Source organism: Corvus kubaryi, unplaced genomic scaffold (assembly GCF_017639235.1).
Source record: "Corvus kubaryi isolate FWS band 111438036 unplaced genomic scaffold, C.kubaryi_AGA036_p1.0 37398, whole genome shotgun sequence".
NCBI lineage: Eukaryota > Metazoa > Chordata > Aves > Passeriformes > Corvidae > Corvus > Corvus kubaryi.
This window is the reverse complement of record NW_024581137.1, coordinates 24206377-24224902: the sequence shown is the minus strand read 5'-3', so window position 1 is coordinate 24224902 and position 18526 is coordinate 24206377. Positions and strand designations below refer to the sequence as shown.

The window sequence follows — 18526 nt, the reverse complement described above, 5'->3', positions numbered from 1 at the left end:
GTTGCACAGCTTCTTGAAAACCCTAAGTAGGGTACTCTCTGAAATTGCACAGCCTGATGTTACTGACGGACAACCATCTGTCCCCATGGGCTTTCAAATCAGCAGAGCATCACTTTTACTAAGCACAGGCAGTCTGTGTGGTGGAGGGTTTAGTAAGTGAATTAGATGAACCTTCTGACTTTTCAGCCTGAGGTAAAAGCAGGCTGAAAAAAATAGATGCAAGGTCAACGTCACAAGTTAATATAAGTGAATTAAATACTTTAATTTCACATGTTTTCTGGGTTAGTTGAAGTGGGGCAGACTGTGAAAGGCTGATGTGCTCTTTAGTGTCTCCAGTTCAAAGAGACAGTTTTCCCAGTAGCACTGGCAACTCCCCACTCTGCTCTATCACAGCACTTCGAGCAGGTAACTCCTATCCTCCTCTTATGGATGGGGAATTGGAATACTTAGTAAAGGAGTAAGAGAGGGGAGCTGGAGGGAAGGAAACCGGTGGGGAGGGAGTCCTGAGTGTGCTTATGTGCTTCCCAGTGAATGCTCAGTATCAGACATCTGAGTCCTGGAACATGGAACTACCTGCCTGTAAAAAAGTGGATCACGTGTGGAAAGTAACACTGAAAGCTGTAGCACAGACTGGTCAGGGTCCCAATACCTCCTGTCCCTGGGCTTTAACTAGAAATTAGTTCCCCTCAAAATCTATAGATGCAAATAACCAGAGCAAAGCACAACTGCTCTTGCCACCTTGAAGACCCCGTTCTGCAAACAGGGCTGTGCGTGTGGGCCTCCTGCATCCTTGTGAAGCTCCCCTGCTGCCTTCACTCGAGTGCTGCACAGGGCTCCAGGGCTTCCAAGCCCGCATAGTCCCAGCTGGGCTTTCAGCTTTCCCTGGCAGTGAACTACCTCAGTGCTACCAAGTGCACACTGACAAAATGCTTAATTTAAACCATGGCATAAAAATGCTGTTAGTGCTTGGAGTGGTGCTGGATTTTTTTTTCCCTTGTACAGAATATGAAAAGGGAAAAAAAAAAAAGAGAGAGAGATTTTTGCCCTGTAAGATTAAACAATCATCATGGTTTTAAGAGCTTAATCTGCTGGCATGCAGACTGCTGGCTGATAAGTCTCCAAGTCTGAGTGTAATTGGATGCAGCATCAGATTCAGTTGTGAGGGCTTTCCAGGGGCTTTTTGTTTGTTTGTTCATTTTTTAACACACCGCCGAGTTGAAGAGATCTATCCCTGGAAATGCCTTTGGGGGTGAAGCTGTAACGCTGTGTGTCCCCCAGCCGGTATTTCAGCAGCACCTCTCTGGAGACCCCTGCTCAGGGAGCACGGTGGGGGAGGCTGCTCAGTGTATGAATTTGTGCTATTGTTCGAGGCACACATCTGCCTCAAGAAGCTGCACGGCACAGGCCGTTACTTATTCAGATGCAGAAGCTCCTTCCGTCCCACAAGACGGCCCATTCAAGTCACATGCCAGAGGTCTCGGCAGAATGGGCTGCAGCTGCTTCAAATCTGCTGTCTAACATCAGAAGCAGTTGGACAAACTGTACCGTGCTGACTACAGTCAGGCTCCCTGGCGCTGAGGAAGACAGGGAAAAGATTTGGGATCCCAGCGCTATGTTCTCAGAGGATCTGTGGCTGGAAAATGAGAAAAACTGTGCTGTTGTTCACAAGTCGAAGAGAGGAAGGAAGCGCCAAGAGCTCCTGGCCGTGGCCCTGGGGGTGAAGGTGGGAGTCAAGGGGGCACTTTTGTGGCAACCTCTGAAACTCTTTGCCTATTCACAGATCACCTCCTTGGTCAGAAGAGCAGCCTTAACTCAGAACGACAACCACTTCAACTATGAAAAAGCACACAATTTTAAGGTAAGCACAGCTTGCTATTCTTTTCAGCTGAAAAGTTCTGTTGAGATGCCTCAAATTTTATTTTTTGTTGTGATGAGGTTTGCATGCACCTATTTATACTAGCTCTAAGGAAGGGTTGAAAAATGCATTTTTCTTTCTACTTCAAGTTCTATTAACTGAGTTCTTAGTATGCTGTTACATAGGCACTTAATCCAAATAATGGTTTTGCTGCTCACTGCGCTACTTGTCTGGCAATTTAACTCTTTTTCACAGATTGGGTTTTCTTTTTTATTCAGAAACAAAGTACTTCATATTTGTTGTCTTTATCTTAAGTGTATCTACTTTTAAATAAGAAAAAGGCCCTTTTCGAAATCTAACTATTACCAGAAGCCAGTAGTATTTTACCAGCAAACATTTTGGACCATTTCTGATTTCAGAAGTTGGGGGAGCTTGGGTGCTCCTAACAATAAAGCAAAGCACAGTGGTGAGTATTGTCTCCCAGCTTTTGTTCCCTCACCATATGCTAAGGAAATGTTCTCAGAGTCTCACTGAGCTATAGGATCTGAGCTTGTGTTTGCTTGTCAAACTAAAACAAATCACTGGGCAAACACAGGGATGTTTAAATGGATCATCTATTTGTGGTCTATACGGACAAAATCAGATTCTTAGGGATTCTTTTCCCGAGTGCTGTCTCTGGCAGACTGCAGCAGGGAAGTGACTCAGCTTTGGAAACAGACCTTCCAGGCAGCTTGTATTAAAATGTTTTGCCAGAAGGACTGTGCTGGTTTCAGAGCATGTCAGCCAGTTACCGGAGCTAATGCTGTCAAATTGTGTTTTGATGCTTATCGGGATGAGCATCAAGAATAAGAGGCAGTAACAAGACAAGAAAGGAATGTATCTCAGCTTTGAAACATCAGTTTAGTTAATGCTCCTTGAGGATCTGGGTCACTGTCAGAATAGTTCAACTCATTAGCAGAACAAGAATTTTCTGATATTCATCTCGGGCCTGTCAAAAAGGGAGAAGCAATGATCAAAATCATTTCGCTTAGCAAGAAAGTTTCACTTCTTATTTTTCTACATACTCTGCTGTGCAGACATTGCTAACCTCTGCAGTGCTTCTGCTGTTGTTGGCAAATCAATCATTTAATATTAGTGAACAAAGCAAATAATAGCAACCCTTTTCTCATTCCCCTTCCTTGACCCAGTCTACAGAAAAGTCGATATTTACCTCTCTGATCAGCACCAAAGGAAATAGGGGAAATAATCTGTGTTTTCTTGCTTGATTAAGCCAACATTTATTCTTTCTGGGTTTTGCCCTCATTATCATTTTAATATCAAAACTATTTTAGTTTAACTAGAAAATATTTTCTCATGACTGGAATTTCTTTCCACTTTGACCCATGCATTCTTTCCTCTTCAAAACTTCCCTTGTTTTGGCTTTGATTTATAATTGGACCTGTGCCCAGTTAACTTTGAGTTTGCACAATCTAGCTGCTGTACAGTTTCTGTTCCTTTCTGTTTTAAAAGAGTCATAGTTTAACTGGAAACCACATGATTAAAATAGATATGTATTCAAAGACTTGACAGCCAAAAGTAATTGTCCTATCCTAGTAAAGGCAATAACAGACCTTAGGGAACAAACATTTTTAAAATAATTGTACAGAAAGGTCAATCAAAAGTGTTACATTTGCTTAATGGACAAGTATGTTCACTATGCAAATACAGTTAGTTTTCCAAAGGAATATATTAGAACATGTCTAGTTGTTAAACAAAAAATGTGGATAGTGTACTCAGAATAAAACATTTAAATTTAAAACATGGCTCAAGGCTAATATCTTTAATATATTTCATAGTCATTACATAAAAGGGTTAAGAAATGATTTTAAAAAGAAAGAATGGCTTTATGGGTCTTGGGGCAAAATGCTTAATGGCTTTTGACAGCACTCAGGCTATGATGGTATGGGATTAATCTGAAGGACAACGCTATTTCACAGATATTCAAAAAGTTGTCTTCCCCATTTTAAGGCGAATACTGATGTGTATTATATCATTCATCTCAGTTTCTAGGGATAAAGGTTATGTGTCACAGTGTCCCTCATAATCTTGTCATAAGCAATTCTTCATGAACAAACAGGCACTCTTTGGCTTTTGTCCTTTAACCATGAAGAATCTTAAAAATGAAGGGCACATTTCTAGCAAAGCTGATGGGATTTTTGTACATCTTACACCAAAGATCTTACTTACTGCAAGAGAGAGGGAACAAAAGGAAGAAATAGATGCAAGGCACAAATTCAGAGCAGGGACGGCTCTCCCTCCATCCTTGCCAAGCTCATACAAAAATTAAACAGCATCATTGAACTTTGGAGCATGAGGGCACCAGGTTTACACCCTTCTGAGCATCCGTGCTTTCTCATTCAACCTCTCTTCCAAATTTCAAGACACTCAAGGCAAGTGAACAAAAAGAGATTTAGTATCCAGGCTGATTTGTTAAGCTGGGTTCATCTTGAGCACACCATGCAGTCACATGGATTTAGGTTTGGAGCTGGCGTCTGTCTGGCGGGATAACTTTGCATAAGCCAGTGTAGACATACCATAATTCAGGAAAGCGAATAAATCTCTGAAGCCCTGTTTAGAAAAACAGAGGTATTTCTCTAGCTATGTGGGTGTCAGCCTAACTGCATCCCAAAGTCCTCTTGTATCTTGTTCCAGTTCGGATCCAGCAGCCTCATTTGGATGTGCTTTACCTGCCAACTTCAGTGGGGTCCCAGCTGGTGGTGAGGTCAACCTCGTGCTTGAGGGCAGCAGCATGGAGTTTGAGGATGCTCCATGCTTTTTGTTCTAGGCTGGGAATTCATGAGAGGGCTTCTGTGCTGCTTTAAGTGAGCAAATACAGCTGAATAATGTGCATTTACCACAATACTGTGCCTGTTTGCCACCATAGCATGGGCAAATCCCATCTGCAGGCAGGCTAGTGGAGTAAAGGCAGCTGATTACAGACAAGTCAGGAGATCTGCTAGGAGAGCAGGGGCTTTGGGATAAATTTCCCCTTGTGTTAAGCACTGCAGATAATACTGCTTCTGGGAGACAAAGGGCTTGGGGGAGACATTTTTTACAGACATCACGAAGATTATGTGTTAAACAAAAATAACAGCAGAGTCAGCTTTACTGCCCTGCAAATGGCTCAGGTTCAGCAGGAGTCCACAAAAGAGTATAAATGTGTCTGTATTCAGGCAAAAGTCTGAAAAACACTTACTTTCTTGGAAGGCAAGTAGAAAAGTCTTCAGACCTTCACATAAACCCAAAATTGTCTCAGCAACAATACTGTATAATGTCAATTTAAAAAAAAATGCATTTCAATTCAAGACAACTGTTTTTGTCCATTTCTGCAATATTGCTCACGGCATTATTTTGTTTTGCCACTGTACTGGCATTCCTTAACTTTGGTCTCAGTTTCCCCCTCTGTGAAGACAACTCAAGACACAAACTAGAAGTGAGTAAGGTAGCACCTTCAGGGGGAATGCTGCCATTTGAAAGCAAGAGCACTGGAGGGGTGAAGGGCAAAGAGAACAGGAAGGCAGCAAGAAGAGACGTGCAGGGTAGTGTTGTGTGAGATTGTCCAGCAGAGAAGAGACAGTGAAGCGACTTTTCGTTGGAAGAGGGTGAAAGACTGAACAAGAAAAGTAGAGTGTATAGTCTGAAACATCATGGCTTTGGCTTATTTTAAGAAATAGTTCCCTGTAAATTCTTTTTAAAAGTTCAAATTATGTGTCAGCTCTAGCCCAGGCAGCTCAAGTCTATGCTGTGTGTACACAGAGAGGCCTACTTCAGGATGGGGTAGGAACCAGCAATAAATAGTTCCAGATCATAGTTCCAAAAAATCTATGCCCAGTCTGTTTGCAATGATGTGGTTACAAAGGGTGGGGCAAAAACTTAAACTCCATCTCAAAAATCTAAGACCTGCTGTTACCTCTCCCAGTTTGAAACAGAGATGAGGCCAATCTTGCAGGCAGAATTCCCATTTACCATTCAAAAATGTTGTGTTCCTAAGAGCAGGCTTCCTCTGTTATTTCTTTAAAATTAATGACAAGAGGCATAGTTCAAATTGCCTCTTAAGGGATTTTTTGCACCTTCATCTAGAAACTTTTGAAGTTCTCTCTTTTTTCAGGTAATTTCCCTGTTTCAACTTGGCCAGAAACCACCAAGACTAGCTTTTCACAGGGTATTTCAGCTGGAGGCTTGCCATTTGAGCTAAAATGCAGATCCGTGAAAAATTGAAGTGAATGAATAAAGAGAGCTCAACCTTTGAGGGCCACTAAGCTGAATGGAACAAGGGAAGGGTGCGCTGTCAGCACTTCTCAATTGGAGCCCTCAGTCAGCATTGATGACTTTCCAATTAATGGCAGGAAAGATCAAGGAATAATCAGCTACCATTTTCAAAATAAGCCTCAGCCAGATCAGTTGAAATAAGCCTTAGGTAAAGTGAGCAAGTAGCCCCCAAATATCCTAGCAACTGCAATGGACTTTTTTTGTGAAATGGCGCGTTTTTAAAAGTCCTGGCTGAGCTCTTACAGCCACTTCTCACAAGGTTAGCTTTTGTAAACTGCTGCAAAGCAGAAGACACAGCTAGCTATCTTCCCACAGCGGATGATTTTCACCCACAATTAAGTGCAGGTGCAGACCTACTAATTATGTGGCTTTCAGTCTAAAAATTATAAAGATGCAGGCATAATTAGTTTTATCTGTAGTTTTGTATCCACTGAATGTCACATAGTGCATATGACTGAAACTCAGGTCATCAGCTGTTGCACACAGCCATTTACCCCCACAAAAAGCCATGTCTGAAGTTCATGCTACCCACTCTACAAAATAAAGTAAAATGAAATGAGAAAGAAGTGTGGGGCTACATCTACTAATATATCTATCTCAAACTTTATTGCAAAGTCTTGTTTCACAGAAATATGTGGTTTTCTGAGAGGTAAAATACCACTTCAAATAAAGTCAAACATTCCAGTTTTGACCTTTCACTGTCAAAAGGGAAGAAGAACTACTATTGCTTTAAGTTTGTTACCACAATTATTTGACTGTGAGTAGTTGGTCAGGAGCCATTTGCAGCCAGGCTCACATTTTTATCTCAAAATCAGGAAGAGAGGTCTGTATTAAAATCAATTCATTTTTCTGGACTCAAGAGTACAGGCTTGTGTAGTTGTGATCCTGCAGACAAATGGGGCAAAAACATTAGCATGCAAAATGCTTGGCATAAAACTTTACAGTTTATCTAAAAAAGGTCAATGACTGTTTTTTCATTCTATGAAAAGCAGAGAGCAGCTTTTCCCATCCCAGGGGTGGAAGTGGCCTTTCAGCCATCCACCCGATGGGTAAACAAGAGCAGAGAGAAGGAAGGGATGCATTAGCAGCCAGAGTGTGCATGATTTATGTTTTGTTAAGCTCAATTAAGTCTCTGGCCAGAACTAGCTCATACCATGCCCATTCACATGGGCATAGACCTCACTATTTATTCTTCATTTCAATGAAAATTCAATGCTTACTTTACCAGAATACACATCTTAAATAAAAAGATTTTCTGCTGTAGCCTTTGGAAAAGCAGTGGCAGAAGCAGTCATGGTGTGCAAGATGTGGCTGGGGAGCTGTGGGCTCTGTCAGCACACAAATCATTTTATTCTTCCTTATTTGCTCATGTGTGGACTGTAGCAAAATGAAGTTTGGTCTGCTGAAAAAGAGTCTATTGACATCTTTTCCCTATGTGATTCCAAAATACTTGCTAGAGTGGGGAAGGCTGCTTTCATCTACAGTTCTTTGGATTAATAGTTCTTTTTTTCTGATGGTTTCCTCCCTTCTGCTATAGCTAGAATGTCAGCAGGCAAAAATTATTTGTTTTCAGTGTCATCCACAGCCTGGTTCTCTGCTATGTTAAGCCTACTGAAAGATAAACTTCAAGATCAAAGCAAATTTCTGTTCCCATGGTTTATTTCATCTAGACGTTGGAAGGATGTGGGCACTATGTGCTAAAGATTTACTCCTACTGAGTTTTCTGTTGTTTATCCATTTCAGTTGCTCCATCTGTCAGACCATCTGCCTCCCAGTGACCCCATTTCTTTCCCCCACCCCCATTTGTATTGCAGGTCCATACGTTTCGAGGTCCGCACTGGTGTGAATACTGCGCCAACTTCATGTGGGGTCTCATCGCTCAGGGAGTGAGGTGTTCAGGTAGCACTTCAACATTTTCTGTCATTCTCTTGAAATGCTCAGACATCTGTCCCACCCCAGCCTGCACTCCCTGCAGGAGTGGAGGGCTGGGATTTCTTTAAAGAGCAAAGCAGGAAATCCTCCCGCAGAAGTTAGAGTATTTTCATTTGCCTCATTAGCTGGTTTAGAAATGAAGCCATCAGCCCTTGGTTGCTGAGCGACATCCTCTAGTAGTACCTTGGTCCTGCCTGTGCCTGTTCCTGTGCCTGCTGTATACGTTCAAACTTGTTCTTCATGATTAAGTTATCCCTGATGTTTTTATGTTTTAAGAAGCAAGCACTGGAAATGGCAAAGCCAGCCAGCAACCAGGCTTCATAACTCCTCTTTTTGCTACCGGTTGCTGCGAAGTGCCCTTGTCTGCAAAAAAAGACTTCCACCTGTTTCCCATAAAAATACCATGCATTGCTGCAAGCCTGAAGTATCCCACCTCAAAATAAAAACAAAAAATATGACCTTCAGTTTCCAAGAGGGATTAGTTTTCTGTTGCCTTTATTGGCATTTTAGTAGTGCATGAATTATTTTTAATTTGTTTGTTCTTCTGTGGAAAAAAAATTATCTTGGAAAAACGCAATAATCATCACATCACTTGCTTTCAGATTCAGCAAGTGAATCAGTATTTGGTGCATTAAAAATGGATTTTCATAACTTCTTTCTTCAGATCTGCAATCTCTTCCAAAAACTGTTTGTCTTACCTCTCCCTGCCCTGACCTCCAGGCATTCCTGATCTCAGACTGGCACCAAACACATCCAACCCTGACATCTGCCTTTCATAGACAGAGGAGGTGGTTGTTACCTAAAATTATTTTGGGCCACAGTTTGAAGGATCAGAATACCTTTCACAAATGCACAGTTTTAATAAGTATAGTCTCAGCTACTGCTGCATCTTACCTCTCTCTAGGTGAATAGTGGTAACACAAAGAATGTGGGAAGAATATATTAAAAAAGAGGAATAGTAGTTTGCTTTTCAAGCTATTTGATCTTAAACACTAGTGTGCAAAACCTGACCTTGCTAATGCATAGCACTGTATTTGTTCCCATACATAAAATATTAAACTTATGAAAAGGCATATTTATTTAGTATGAAACATAATACTCTCCCTCATAAAATTACCAGCATTTAACTCTAGATAGACAGATGCATTTAAATTTAACTTCACATGCTTGGAGAACAGCACTGAAGACAAGGCAGGCAGAAGCCTAACTGCAGCTTCTCACATTTGTTTAGATTTCACAAACAATAATGTATTATGCAGTAATAGCTGTATGGAGAAACACACAAAAACCTACCCAATTCCATTAAATGTTTAGGTGGGCTTATGATTTTGCTTGTTTAATATTTTATAGAGTATAATATTGAAACACGCTGCAAGTAATAGTCCTGTTTACGTTTTTAATAGCTTGATGTTAAATTATCTCGAAGGGTGCCATCAGTGATGGGCATGACTGGGAAGGCATTAAAACAGGAATCAGAGCTATGTAAGATAATGCAACTCACGGTGGTGGTGTTTGCTTTACTGAAGCTTATAAATTCATTTGGCTGAATAGTTGAATCTATTAGGAAAATTCAATTTGTGAAGGTGAAGCAGGGATGGTTTAACAGAAATCCACCTGTGCAACTGAGAGTAGTATTTGGCTCCAGAGTAAGACACTGAGAACTATTTGTAAAACAAATCACTTTTTTACATCATGCCTTTCACAGCATTTTATATGCCTAAGCTGACCTACAGACTAAACCACAGGGGCCACTTTAGTCACCAGTGAAGTGATGAGCCCAGGAGGGGGAGTCTGCTGGTGTGGCAGAACAAGCCAAAATGTGACACTGCAAGAATGTGGAAGAGGGAGTGAGGCATGCTGGCTCACAGCACTGTCCCAGCAGGAGTGCTCAGGTGAACCTTAGGTTCTTTGACTGTGACCTGTGCTAAGCCACAAGACAGCCAGCAGAAGACAGTCATTACTGTGCCAATTTTATTTAAGGCTAATCTAAAATACCCAGAAGTTAAGTCTCACATGTTTAAATGCAACACCTTGAGCTATGTGTCTAGTAATGAACCAATCCAGACTCCACCAGCAGTCACCTACAGCTCAGAGGAGTGCAGGGGACATCCAGAGTTTCTATAGCTTTTTAACCACCCTGCTGGAGTTCACTTTTCCCACCACGAGATTTTTACACATTTTCATGCTCATCTTTCTCATCTCCACACTATTCTATCTTTCCTGACTGATGGGAAAATTGTGCCCCTTGCTTGATGTGGATCAGGGAAATAAATCGTTAGACAAGACCTGTCAGCACTGGTATTAATTAATTAATTAGTTAACCTGGCTAACTCTGCTTGCAGACTGTGGGTTGAACGTACACAAGCAGTGCTCCAAATACGTGCCCAACGACTGCCAGCCAGACCTCAAGAGGATAAAGCGAGTCTACTGCTGCGATCTCACCACGCTCGTGAAGGCCCACAACACCCAGAGGCCCATGGTGGTGGATTCCTGCATTCGGGAGATCGAAGCAAGAGGTTTGTGTGCTTGGGAGGGCAGCAGACACAGCAAAAGGAGGATGACTTGAGTTACCTGCTAAACTAGAACAGGGTGCTGTGCTCACGCACACCGAGGACAGGATGAGAAAAGGGGTTTCTTAGTGTAGGTGATACATTGCTTTGCATTAGCTAGTAAAATTAAATCATGGCATTTCTTAATGCAATTTCCTGAAATGCTTTCTGAAAACATGTCAAAACGTGTATTACGTTACACTTCTGAAAGGGGTGAACTTTAAAGTGAACTTTTAAGTTCAGGTTTATGTGTCTTTTTTCATTACTTTATTTTAACATACCTAGGGACACATCCAATTTTGGAGTAATCAGTTTAAATCAAATCCATTATTAATAACCTTTACAGACACTGTGGGCAGGAGAACACAAGTGACTGGAAGTGACTCAGACAAGTGAGGTCAGAGGTTGTGGTGTTTTGTGGTAGGACACAAACTGCACAGGGTTTCTCATGATGCTTGGTTACTGACTGATGGATCCCGTGGCACAGGCAGCATGTCACTGCCAAAACTCAAGCTTGTGACAGGTTTTTGGTAAACAGATGTGTGCCAGATTGAAGGAAATATATATCCCCTTCAATAATCATGTATCCCCTCCGTAATAATCATGTATTTTTCCTTGGGATAGCAAATGTGCATGTTGTGCTGCCCAATAAGCCAAATTTTCCTGTTAGTCACATCTTCAGCACAGGAATCTAATAATGTTGAATTCATGGCATCCCAGTAATCTGCATAGCAACACAGTGATACTAGCCATAGGGATTTCAAACCCACACATCATCTACTGAATTGAATCAAAGACTTACTAGTAAATCCCCTGCACTGCTCTGTAAAGCTCTACCAGGATTATATCATCATTGCAGGGACAAATGGAAAGAATAGTATGGACTAAGACAGAAGAGCTTTACTCTGATGATATAGCAGAAAGCTACATTGCATTTGAGATCTAATCACTTACTTGTACATTTATTGATTGAGATAAAATCTGCTGCCTGCTCTCCATTTTTTCAACATCTTTGTATTTCTTTCCTTAATTGCCACAGAACTATGAAAGATTCTGATTTTGTTCTTAAGAAAACAAAGAATATTGGAACTTATAAGTAGGTTAGCACAGAGCATAGTTACAATAATGGATTTTAGAATTGAAATAAATAATGTGTGTGTATCTTGGCCTGCTCTGCTAAGCTGCCCTGCATTTCATGTTGGTGTGCAGCAACGGGGAGAGAGTTGTGCAAGTGACCAGATCTCTTGTGGTGGAGAAGAACTGTATCCATCACATTCATCAGTTGTGTAAAAGGTGACAGCAAAACAGGAAAAGAACTGTGCTCATAGGGAGAGGCAGTCTTTTACTTGCATTGCTATTTACCATTAGGCAACTGGTAAAAAGAAGGGAGACCTCTAAAGCTTTATTAATTATGGCCAAATCCAGGAAAATCTCCTACATAAAATGAATAAATCGTAATAACATCACATGTCTCACCATTAGCAAATTGCAGTATTTTCCTCTAACATGATCAAATCAACCACATACCTAATAAAAATCAGAAAGTATAAATTCTAGAATGCTTTAATCCTTTAAAAAAACCAGTTTAACATCATCTTCATCTTTCCTTAACTGTTCCAGAGTTTCACAATTACAGAGAACATTTTGCTATGCTTAGTAGGTCTGTTGTTCTTGCTTTATTGTTCTTAAGCCTAAATATCAGTTGGTTACTGAAGCTAAGTTAACAAGAACTTTTTGTTTCAGGTTTAAAGTCCGAGGGCCTCTACAGAGTTTCAGGCTTCACTGAGCACATTGAAGATGTGAAAATGGCCTTTGATCGAGGTACACTATTTTTTAATCTTGTACAATTTTAATCTAAGCTTTCAGTTCTAGGACATTTCAGATCTTTTGTGACATGGTAATGAAACTCATGTATAAGCAGAAGTACAGAAAGTAACCTGTCTGTTCTGAGTTTGAAGTGATCTGTAGTCCTTTTCATAAGAAGAAATCATGTTTCATAGTTGGAAGGAATAATAAAACACTAAGTATCGGTGTGTAGAAACCTAAGTAGGGGACTGGCTAATTGCTCAGCATAGCAGCACAGCCTAGACTCCTAGTTCAAGTGTGAGCCTAGATGGTACCAGGTGGAAGTTGTTAGTCCTGTCTTTAAAAGACTCAGTGCTTTACAATCCAATAATCTATGAGTTTAAGGACCAGGAACTCTAACTGGGAAGTCCTTCTGCCTGTAGCCTCGTAGAAAGCACTGTACCACTGTGCATGTGGTTGCATCTGCACTACAGATGAGAGGGGCATTGAGGAGATTGGTTGTACAGCATATTGAAAAACTAACAATTAAAACACTGGCTACCATCCTCATACCCTTTCTGAATTGATTGAGCTGATTTTGTTGGTTCTGGTTGTGCACACGGTCTTTGCACACAGGACTAACTTTGAGTGTGTAGGTAAGTGAGCGCAGGGTAGGGCCTCCATCAATAGAAAACATTTGCAAGTACATTTGAGATGTTACATGAATATTCTTCTCCTTTCCCATAAATAGTCGTTTCCTACCTACTTAATATTTTCAGGTATTGCCTCTGCTGTGTTAGGGGATAGGGTCAGACACAGCCCTGTGATCACAAGTCCATGGGTACGAGCCAGGTCCAGGTCAAGCCGGAGAGTCAGCCTGGGGTGTCAGGGTAGTGGGGTCAGGGTAGTGACCAGAAGGGTGCGTGGCCCCACACCATCATGCTGCAGCTGGAGACAGCTATGATGTCACTCAGGAAGGGACTGAGGGCTCTGGGGGCCCATGGGCAGGAGGTATGGGGACTCCAGGGCAGGCTGCACAGGCCAGAAAGGTCTGTGGATGGCACATCTTACACTTGCTATGCCTGAACACTTCGTGTTTGGAGGCAGTAGTGCAGACATCTCCATAAAGAAAGTCCAGCTAGGAATTTCCAAATTGACTGTTTGCATGCTGAAATATTCTTTAAAAAATAATACATATTTTAAAATATGTTGGATGCTACAGTTGTGAAATACACATATACACACATAGGTCAGCCATTCTTTGGGCCAGAGAGATGCACGGTGATATGACTGCTATCATGGCAAAGTAGTGTTGCAGATGTGCTACATGAAGCAATGCTACTGGGAGGCTCACAGTCCTCACAGGTCTCATTCTGCTCCCTGCAGGTAGATCTGGCCTGGAAAACCCTTTTGTTCTGTGTCTTAATTCTCCTCTAAGTGTAACAACCTGGATGAAACCCAGAAGGAGAGGCACAGGTTGTAGAGGGAGGAGTTGGAAGAAAGCAGATTTAAATTTATGTCTGAGCATGACTTCAACACTGCTGCAGCTGTAGCTCCTTTGCAGATGCTTTGAACCACTGGAGCCACTTCAGGTTATTGCCTATTTATTAAGTATACTCCCAACATAACTGATGGCAATACACACTTGAATTAGACCCACAGCAAGGAAGAAAGTGTGATTTACAAAGGCAGCAGCACCTAGAAATAGGAAGAGGAAGGTGACTAGCAGTATTGGATTTCCAAAGGTAAAAAAGCATGGATAAACATGAAAGCAGAGAAAGCAAGAACAGAGTTTGTGTACAAAGGTTGTGGGGAAGACCACTGGGCAGAAATTGACAGAAATCTGTCTTCATTTTTTTAATGGTTTCAGTAGGGGAAAGGACTAAGAAAGGAAAGAGAGGGTGTTGCCATGAATAAAAAGGCATGAATAGAAGCATGAATATAATCCTGGAGGATTATATTCATGCGGACTGGAGGACTGAAGTATTGCTGAGACCAGAAGTTGACAACTTTCAAAACCTTCCAGTTTTGAAAATTTTTTCTCTCTTGACTGGGGTGGAAAAGCAGGAGAAGTTGAGAGTTTTTGCAGGAAAAGATTTAAAGAAAAAGAAAATAGTTTTTTTTGTTCTGATGTGTGGGCTGTGCAGCTCGAAGGCTGGCAGAAGTTTGAATTGGCAAGACACTTCCAACCTGACAGCTCAGGGCTTGCTTCCCTGTCAGATCCTTACAGAGAGAGGGATGCCACCCTCTCTTTTGCATCCCAGCCCCATAGGTAGGAACACACTGCTTTTCTGTTGCCCTATTAACTCTTCCTAGTACTAGAAGCCAGAGCAGCATGGAGTGAACTACGTCAAGAGTGAGGAGTATCCCAGTTCTCTGTCCCAGGTGAAAGACCTGGGAGAGAAAGGAGCTGAGTGCCAGGTGGCAGGTCTTGTCTTCAACACCACCTACAAGTTTTCTGTTCAAATTTAATTTTCTGCCCAGAAAGTGAAGTTTGTGAGGGTTTCACAGAATTCGTATTTCCACATTCACTGCAGGAAATTTACTTTTTTTAAAAAAAACCTAAATTTCAGGAAAATTAAAATTACAGAAAATTAACTTTTTTTTTGGTGGGGGGAGGATAGTTAAAGGTGATGCTGAGAGCAGGGGTATGAACCAGAGAAGAGAACTCTTTAATCTAATTGATAGTCTTGGCACACTACTGGAGGATGTGCACTGGCTAGGAATAGATTTCATTTAACAATTTAAAGACCATTTTTTTACCATCTGAAAGCAAGGCTTTGAAACAACCTTCTCATAAGAGCAGGGATAAAAAGCATTTGCTAGTTTTGTGAATGGAAGTTGCAGAACACGACACTTCGGCATTCCAGAGGTCCCTCCCCGCCCATCGTTTCTGAGTCAGTCCTCAGGCACCTGGCTAAAATGCCAGGACACTTTAGCACCTCCAGAAATGCAGCGTTTAATGAAAGGGTTTGAAAATAGACAGGCAAGGAGTCCTCCCATTTTAATGCACTGAATGTGTCCTTCAAATGATGCCATCAAGTGCTCTGGTTCCCAAGCTCTTTGTCAAGCCACAGGGGCCAGAAGACAGTAGGATACAGGGAGGAGGCGTGGGAGCTGACTTGGCCATGGGGACCTCTCCTGCTGATCTCATGTGCAGCTGAAGGGGTGCAGTGAAGAGAAGCCAGCCCTCCCTCTGACTAATTCTGCCTTGACAAAGAGAGAGTCACTTAGTGCTTCCAAAGAATTACAGCAGGAATAGAAAAAAGTTTCCATGTCAGGAAGAGAATAGCATCCCACATAATATTACTTGGGCCCAGTGAAGCTGTGATAGTTGGTTTTAAAAAAGGGTGAAGTTGGTCCTCATCTGATTTAAACTGCCTTCCAAAGCCAAAGCAGTGTAAATACCCCTACTGTAAATTAGCATTAGGCTCTCTGAGGCACTGACAATGTTCCATTTCAGTGATTTTTGCAATGAGAAGGAGGGGAATAATGTGGATTTATTTAATCTGGTGAATGTTGGTGCTGTAGAATGACAGTTGCTCTCTGTCAGCATTGTTGAGCTGTGGCGTTGTGGCATCCAGAGAACAACCATTGTACATTTTATCCACAGAGCTGCCATTGTCACCATCGCATTCTGTCCCCCCACTTGTTTGTACAACTGGCTGGTACAATACACTTGCTAAAAATATTGTGCTGTTAAATATTACATGAGTACTTAGAGGCATTCTAATCCCTACTCGCTCTTTTGCCAGTGTGGCTGAAAACCTGACAAATGCCAAATCCAAGAAAAAACAAAAAGAAGCATGTTAGCATGGTAAAGGTTGTGCAATAAAACCAAAACATTTAGGAGAAAGGAACTTAAATAAAATCTAATTCAGTATTCAGAGGGCAGGGGTGAGGCTTTAAGAATGTAATACTTATTCTATTTCATTCTTTAATGAACTGCTGATAAATTTCTATGGCATCCAAAGTCAGCTGAAACCTTTAAGGAAAGGAATGAAAACTTTATTTGTCTTGAGATATTTAAATTTCAACAAAATACAACAAAATACATTTAGAGTCAAACTAACAAAGGAAGAGAAATTATGGGGTTTGGGTAGAATTAGGTTTGTAAAGCTGAAATTGACTATGTCTTTGTAATCCAAAATATTAAAAAAAAAAGCTATATTAACATATGGACGCTGCAATGATACTGAAAATACCAACTGCAATCTGAAAAAGTTCTTGTATTGAAGAGTGAAAAAAATTATTGTGATAATGCAGAAGGTACCATATAAACCACATGTAGTTCATCCATGCATACATACACCAACCCCTACATATCTGCTGCAGAAATGTGCAGGGTATATTACAACAGATGTATTGTCAGGCTCACTTTAAAATAAACTTCAGTGCATTTCCAGTGGATGTGTATTTGTCTCTGAAGAGAAGAGTAAAATCTTTGACTCAGGAATTCATAATTTTTCCTACAGTAAGCAAATATGTAAATAAGAGGTATGTTTGAAGTACATTGTAGTTGGAAGTACCTCAAGCTGAAGTGCCCCTTTAAGGAAGCTTGCTGGGCTGCTTTGTAAAAGTACTAAATAAATAACACTTCCATTTAGTGTACTGGTGACCTGGATAATAGATGTAAGCTTGTGATTTGCTATATCTGTTCTGAGGCAGCTGCTGGGTCCTTGGAGGTATCTGTTTTCAGTGGAGCATTTTGAGTGCTCAGTGTCCATCAATTAAATAGAGCTCTCCACACAAAGCTTTACAAGACTAATGCTACTGTGCCCGGAATGTGTGGATTAAACAAAAGATTGGGGCAGTGTAAACATCCTCCTAGGGCTTATTGATGCTGTATTAAATTAAATGCTGATGGATGTATTCAGACTGCTCAGCTGCATCAAGAAAGGCTGTTTGTTTTAAACAGTTAAGCATATAATCTCCTCTTGATGAGAACATGTAGTGCTATTAGTCTTAATGAGAATTATGTGCATACGTTGGACAGGACGTATCCCTGCAAGATTAATGCCATAGGTTGGTATAAAATGTCTGCAATCAATATAAACTCTTTTACTGTGCTGTGAAGCCTTTATCTCCATCTTGGATGCTGTGTTTCAAGCACCCCCACTCATCTGTCTGTATCAGGGCATGTCCACAAGCACTGTTACTGTGAGACAAGCAAGGCAATGGCTTTACAACATGTCAGCACCTTGCTGGTAACAGCCCAAGCTTGTGCCTGCACAGAAAACCCCTCTCTGCTGTTCAAGCCGGCAGAACCTTGCATTGCCCCACTCATCATACAGTCCTCACCTGCACCACCTGCCCTGAGGGAGGCGTAGTACCCTTAGTTGAATGGTGGGAAATAGGGACTACGGGTTATAACTGATCTGCAAGAAGCCTGAGGTAAAGCTGGGGGTTAAATCCAGACAGCCACACCCCCTACTTGGCCTGTGTCCTACCTATCTTTCCACTGGAAGACCACCAAGACAGACAGGTCCCAGGACGGGAGAACAGCAGAATTTCTTGATCTGGAGAAAAATGTGGGTATGAGAGTAATAGGTAGTACAGAACAGAGGTAGTCATTTGAACTTGAAAAATGATAGTGATCCTGCCTTGCTGCTAGTTCTTGTAATTTCACTCATTGCAAGCCAGGACTTCCCAGCAACACTTGTAAACATTAAGCTCGTGTGTTTTAAAGTGCTCTGTAATAGAGTTCTGACTAACTCTGTTATAATGTGGCAAACAAAATGTATGCCTTTTTAGATGCATAATTCATCTGTTTAGCATTTCATCCATTACAAGTATCCATATTAATTTAAAAAATTGTGGTGCACATTTCAGAATAAATTGTAAAGCTAAATGCCTTAGCATGCCTATTTAAATTCAGATCTTTGCTATAAATAAATAAGTCAAATATTAAGACATTAGAAGACACCAGAAAATAAGGCAGCTTTCATTCCAGCTAATCACTGTAGATATGTTGGTACAAGATGTGTACAAGATTTGGATGTTTCTTGATTTTTCCTACTGCTCTCCTGAGGGTCATTGAAAATGTATGTTATTTCTCTATGCCTCTGTTTCCCCAAGTGGAAATGAAAAAAATGGT

General features: G+C 41.2%; 1 protein-coding gene across 1 annotated transcript in view; it reads left to right on the top strand.

Annotated features, from left to right (window-relative positions):
- CHN2 (chimerin 2) overlaps positions 1-18526 on the top strand; it is a 159533-nt gene that overhangs the window by 134058 nt on the left and 6949 nt on the right. Inside the window, exons 7-10 of the mRNA XM_042042756.1 lie at positions 1781-1858; positions 7978-8062; positions 10438-10611; positions 12388-12465. Coding sequence (XP_041898690.1) covers positions 1781-1858; positions 7978-8062; positions 10438-10611; positions 12388-12465 — 415 coding nt within the window. The remainder of the gene's footprint in view (positions 1-1780; positions 1859-7977; positions 8063-10437; positions 10612-12387; positions 12466-18526) is intronic.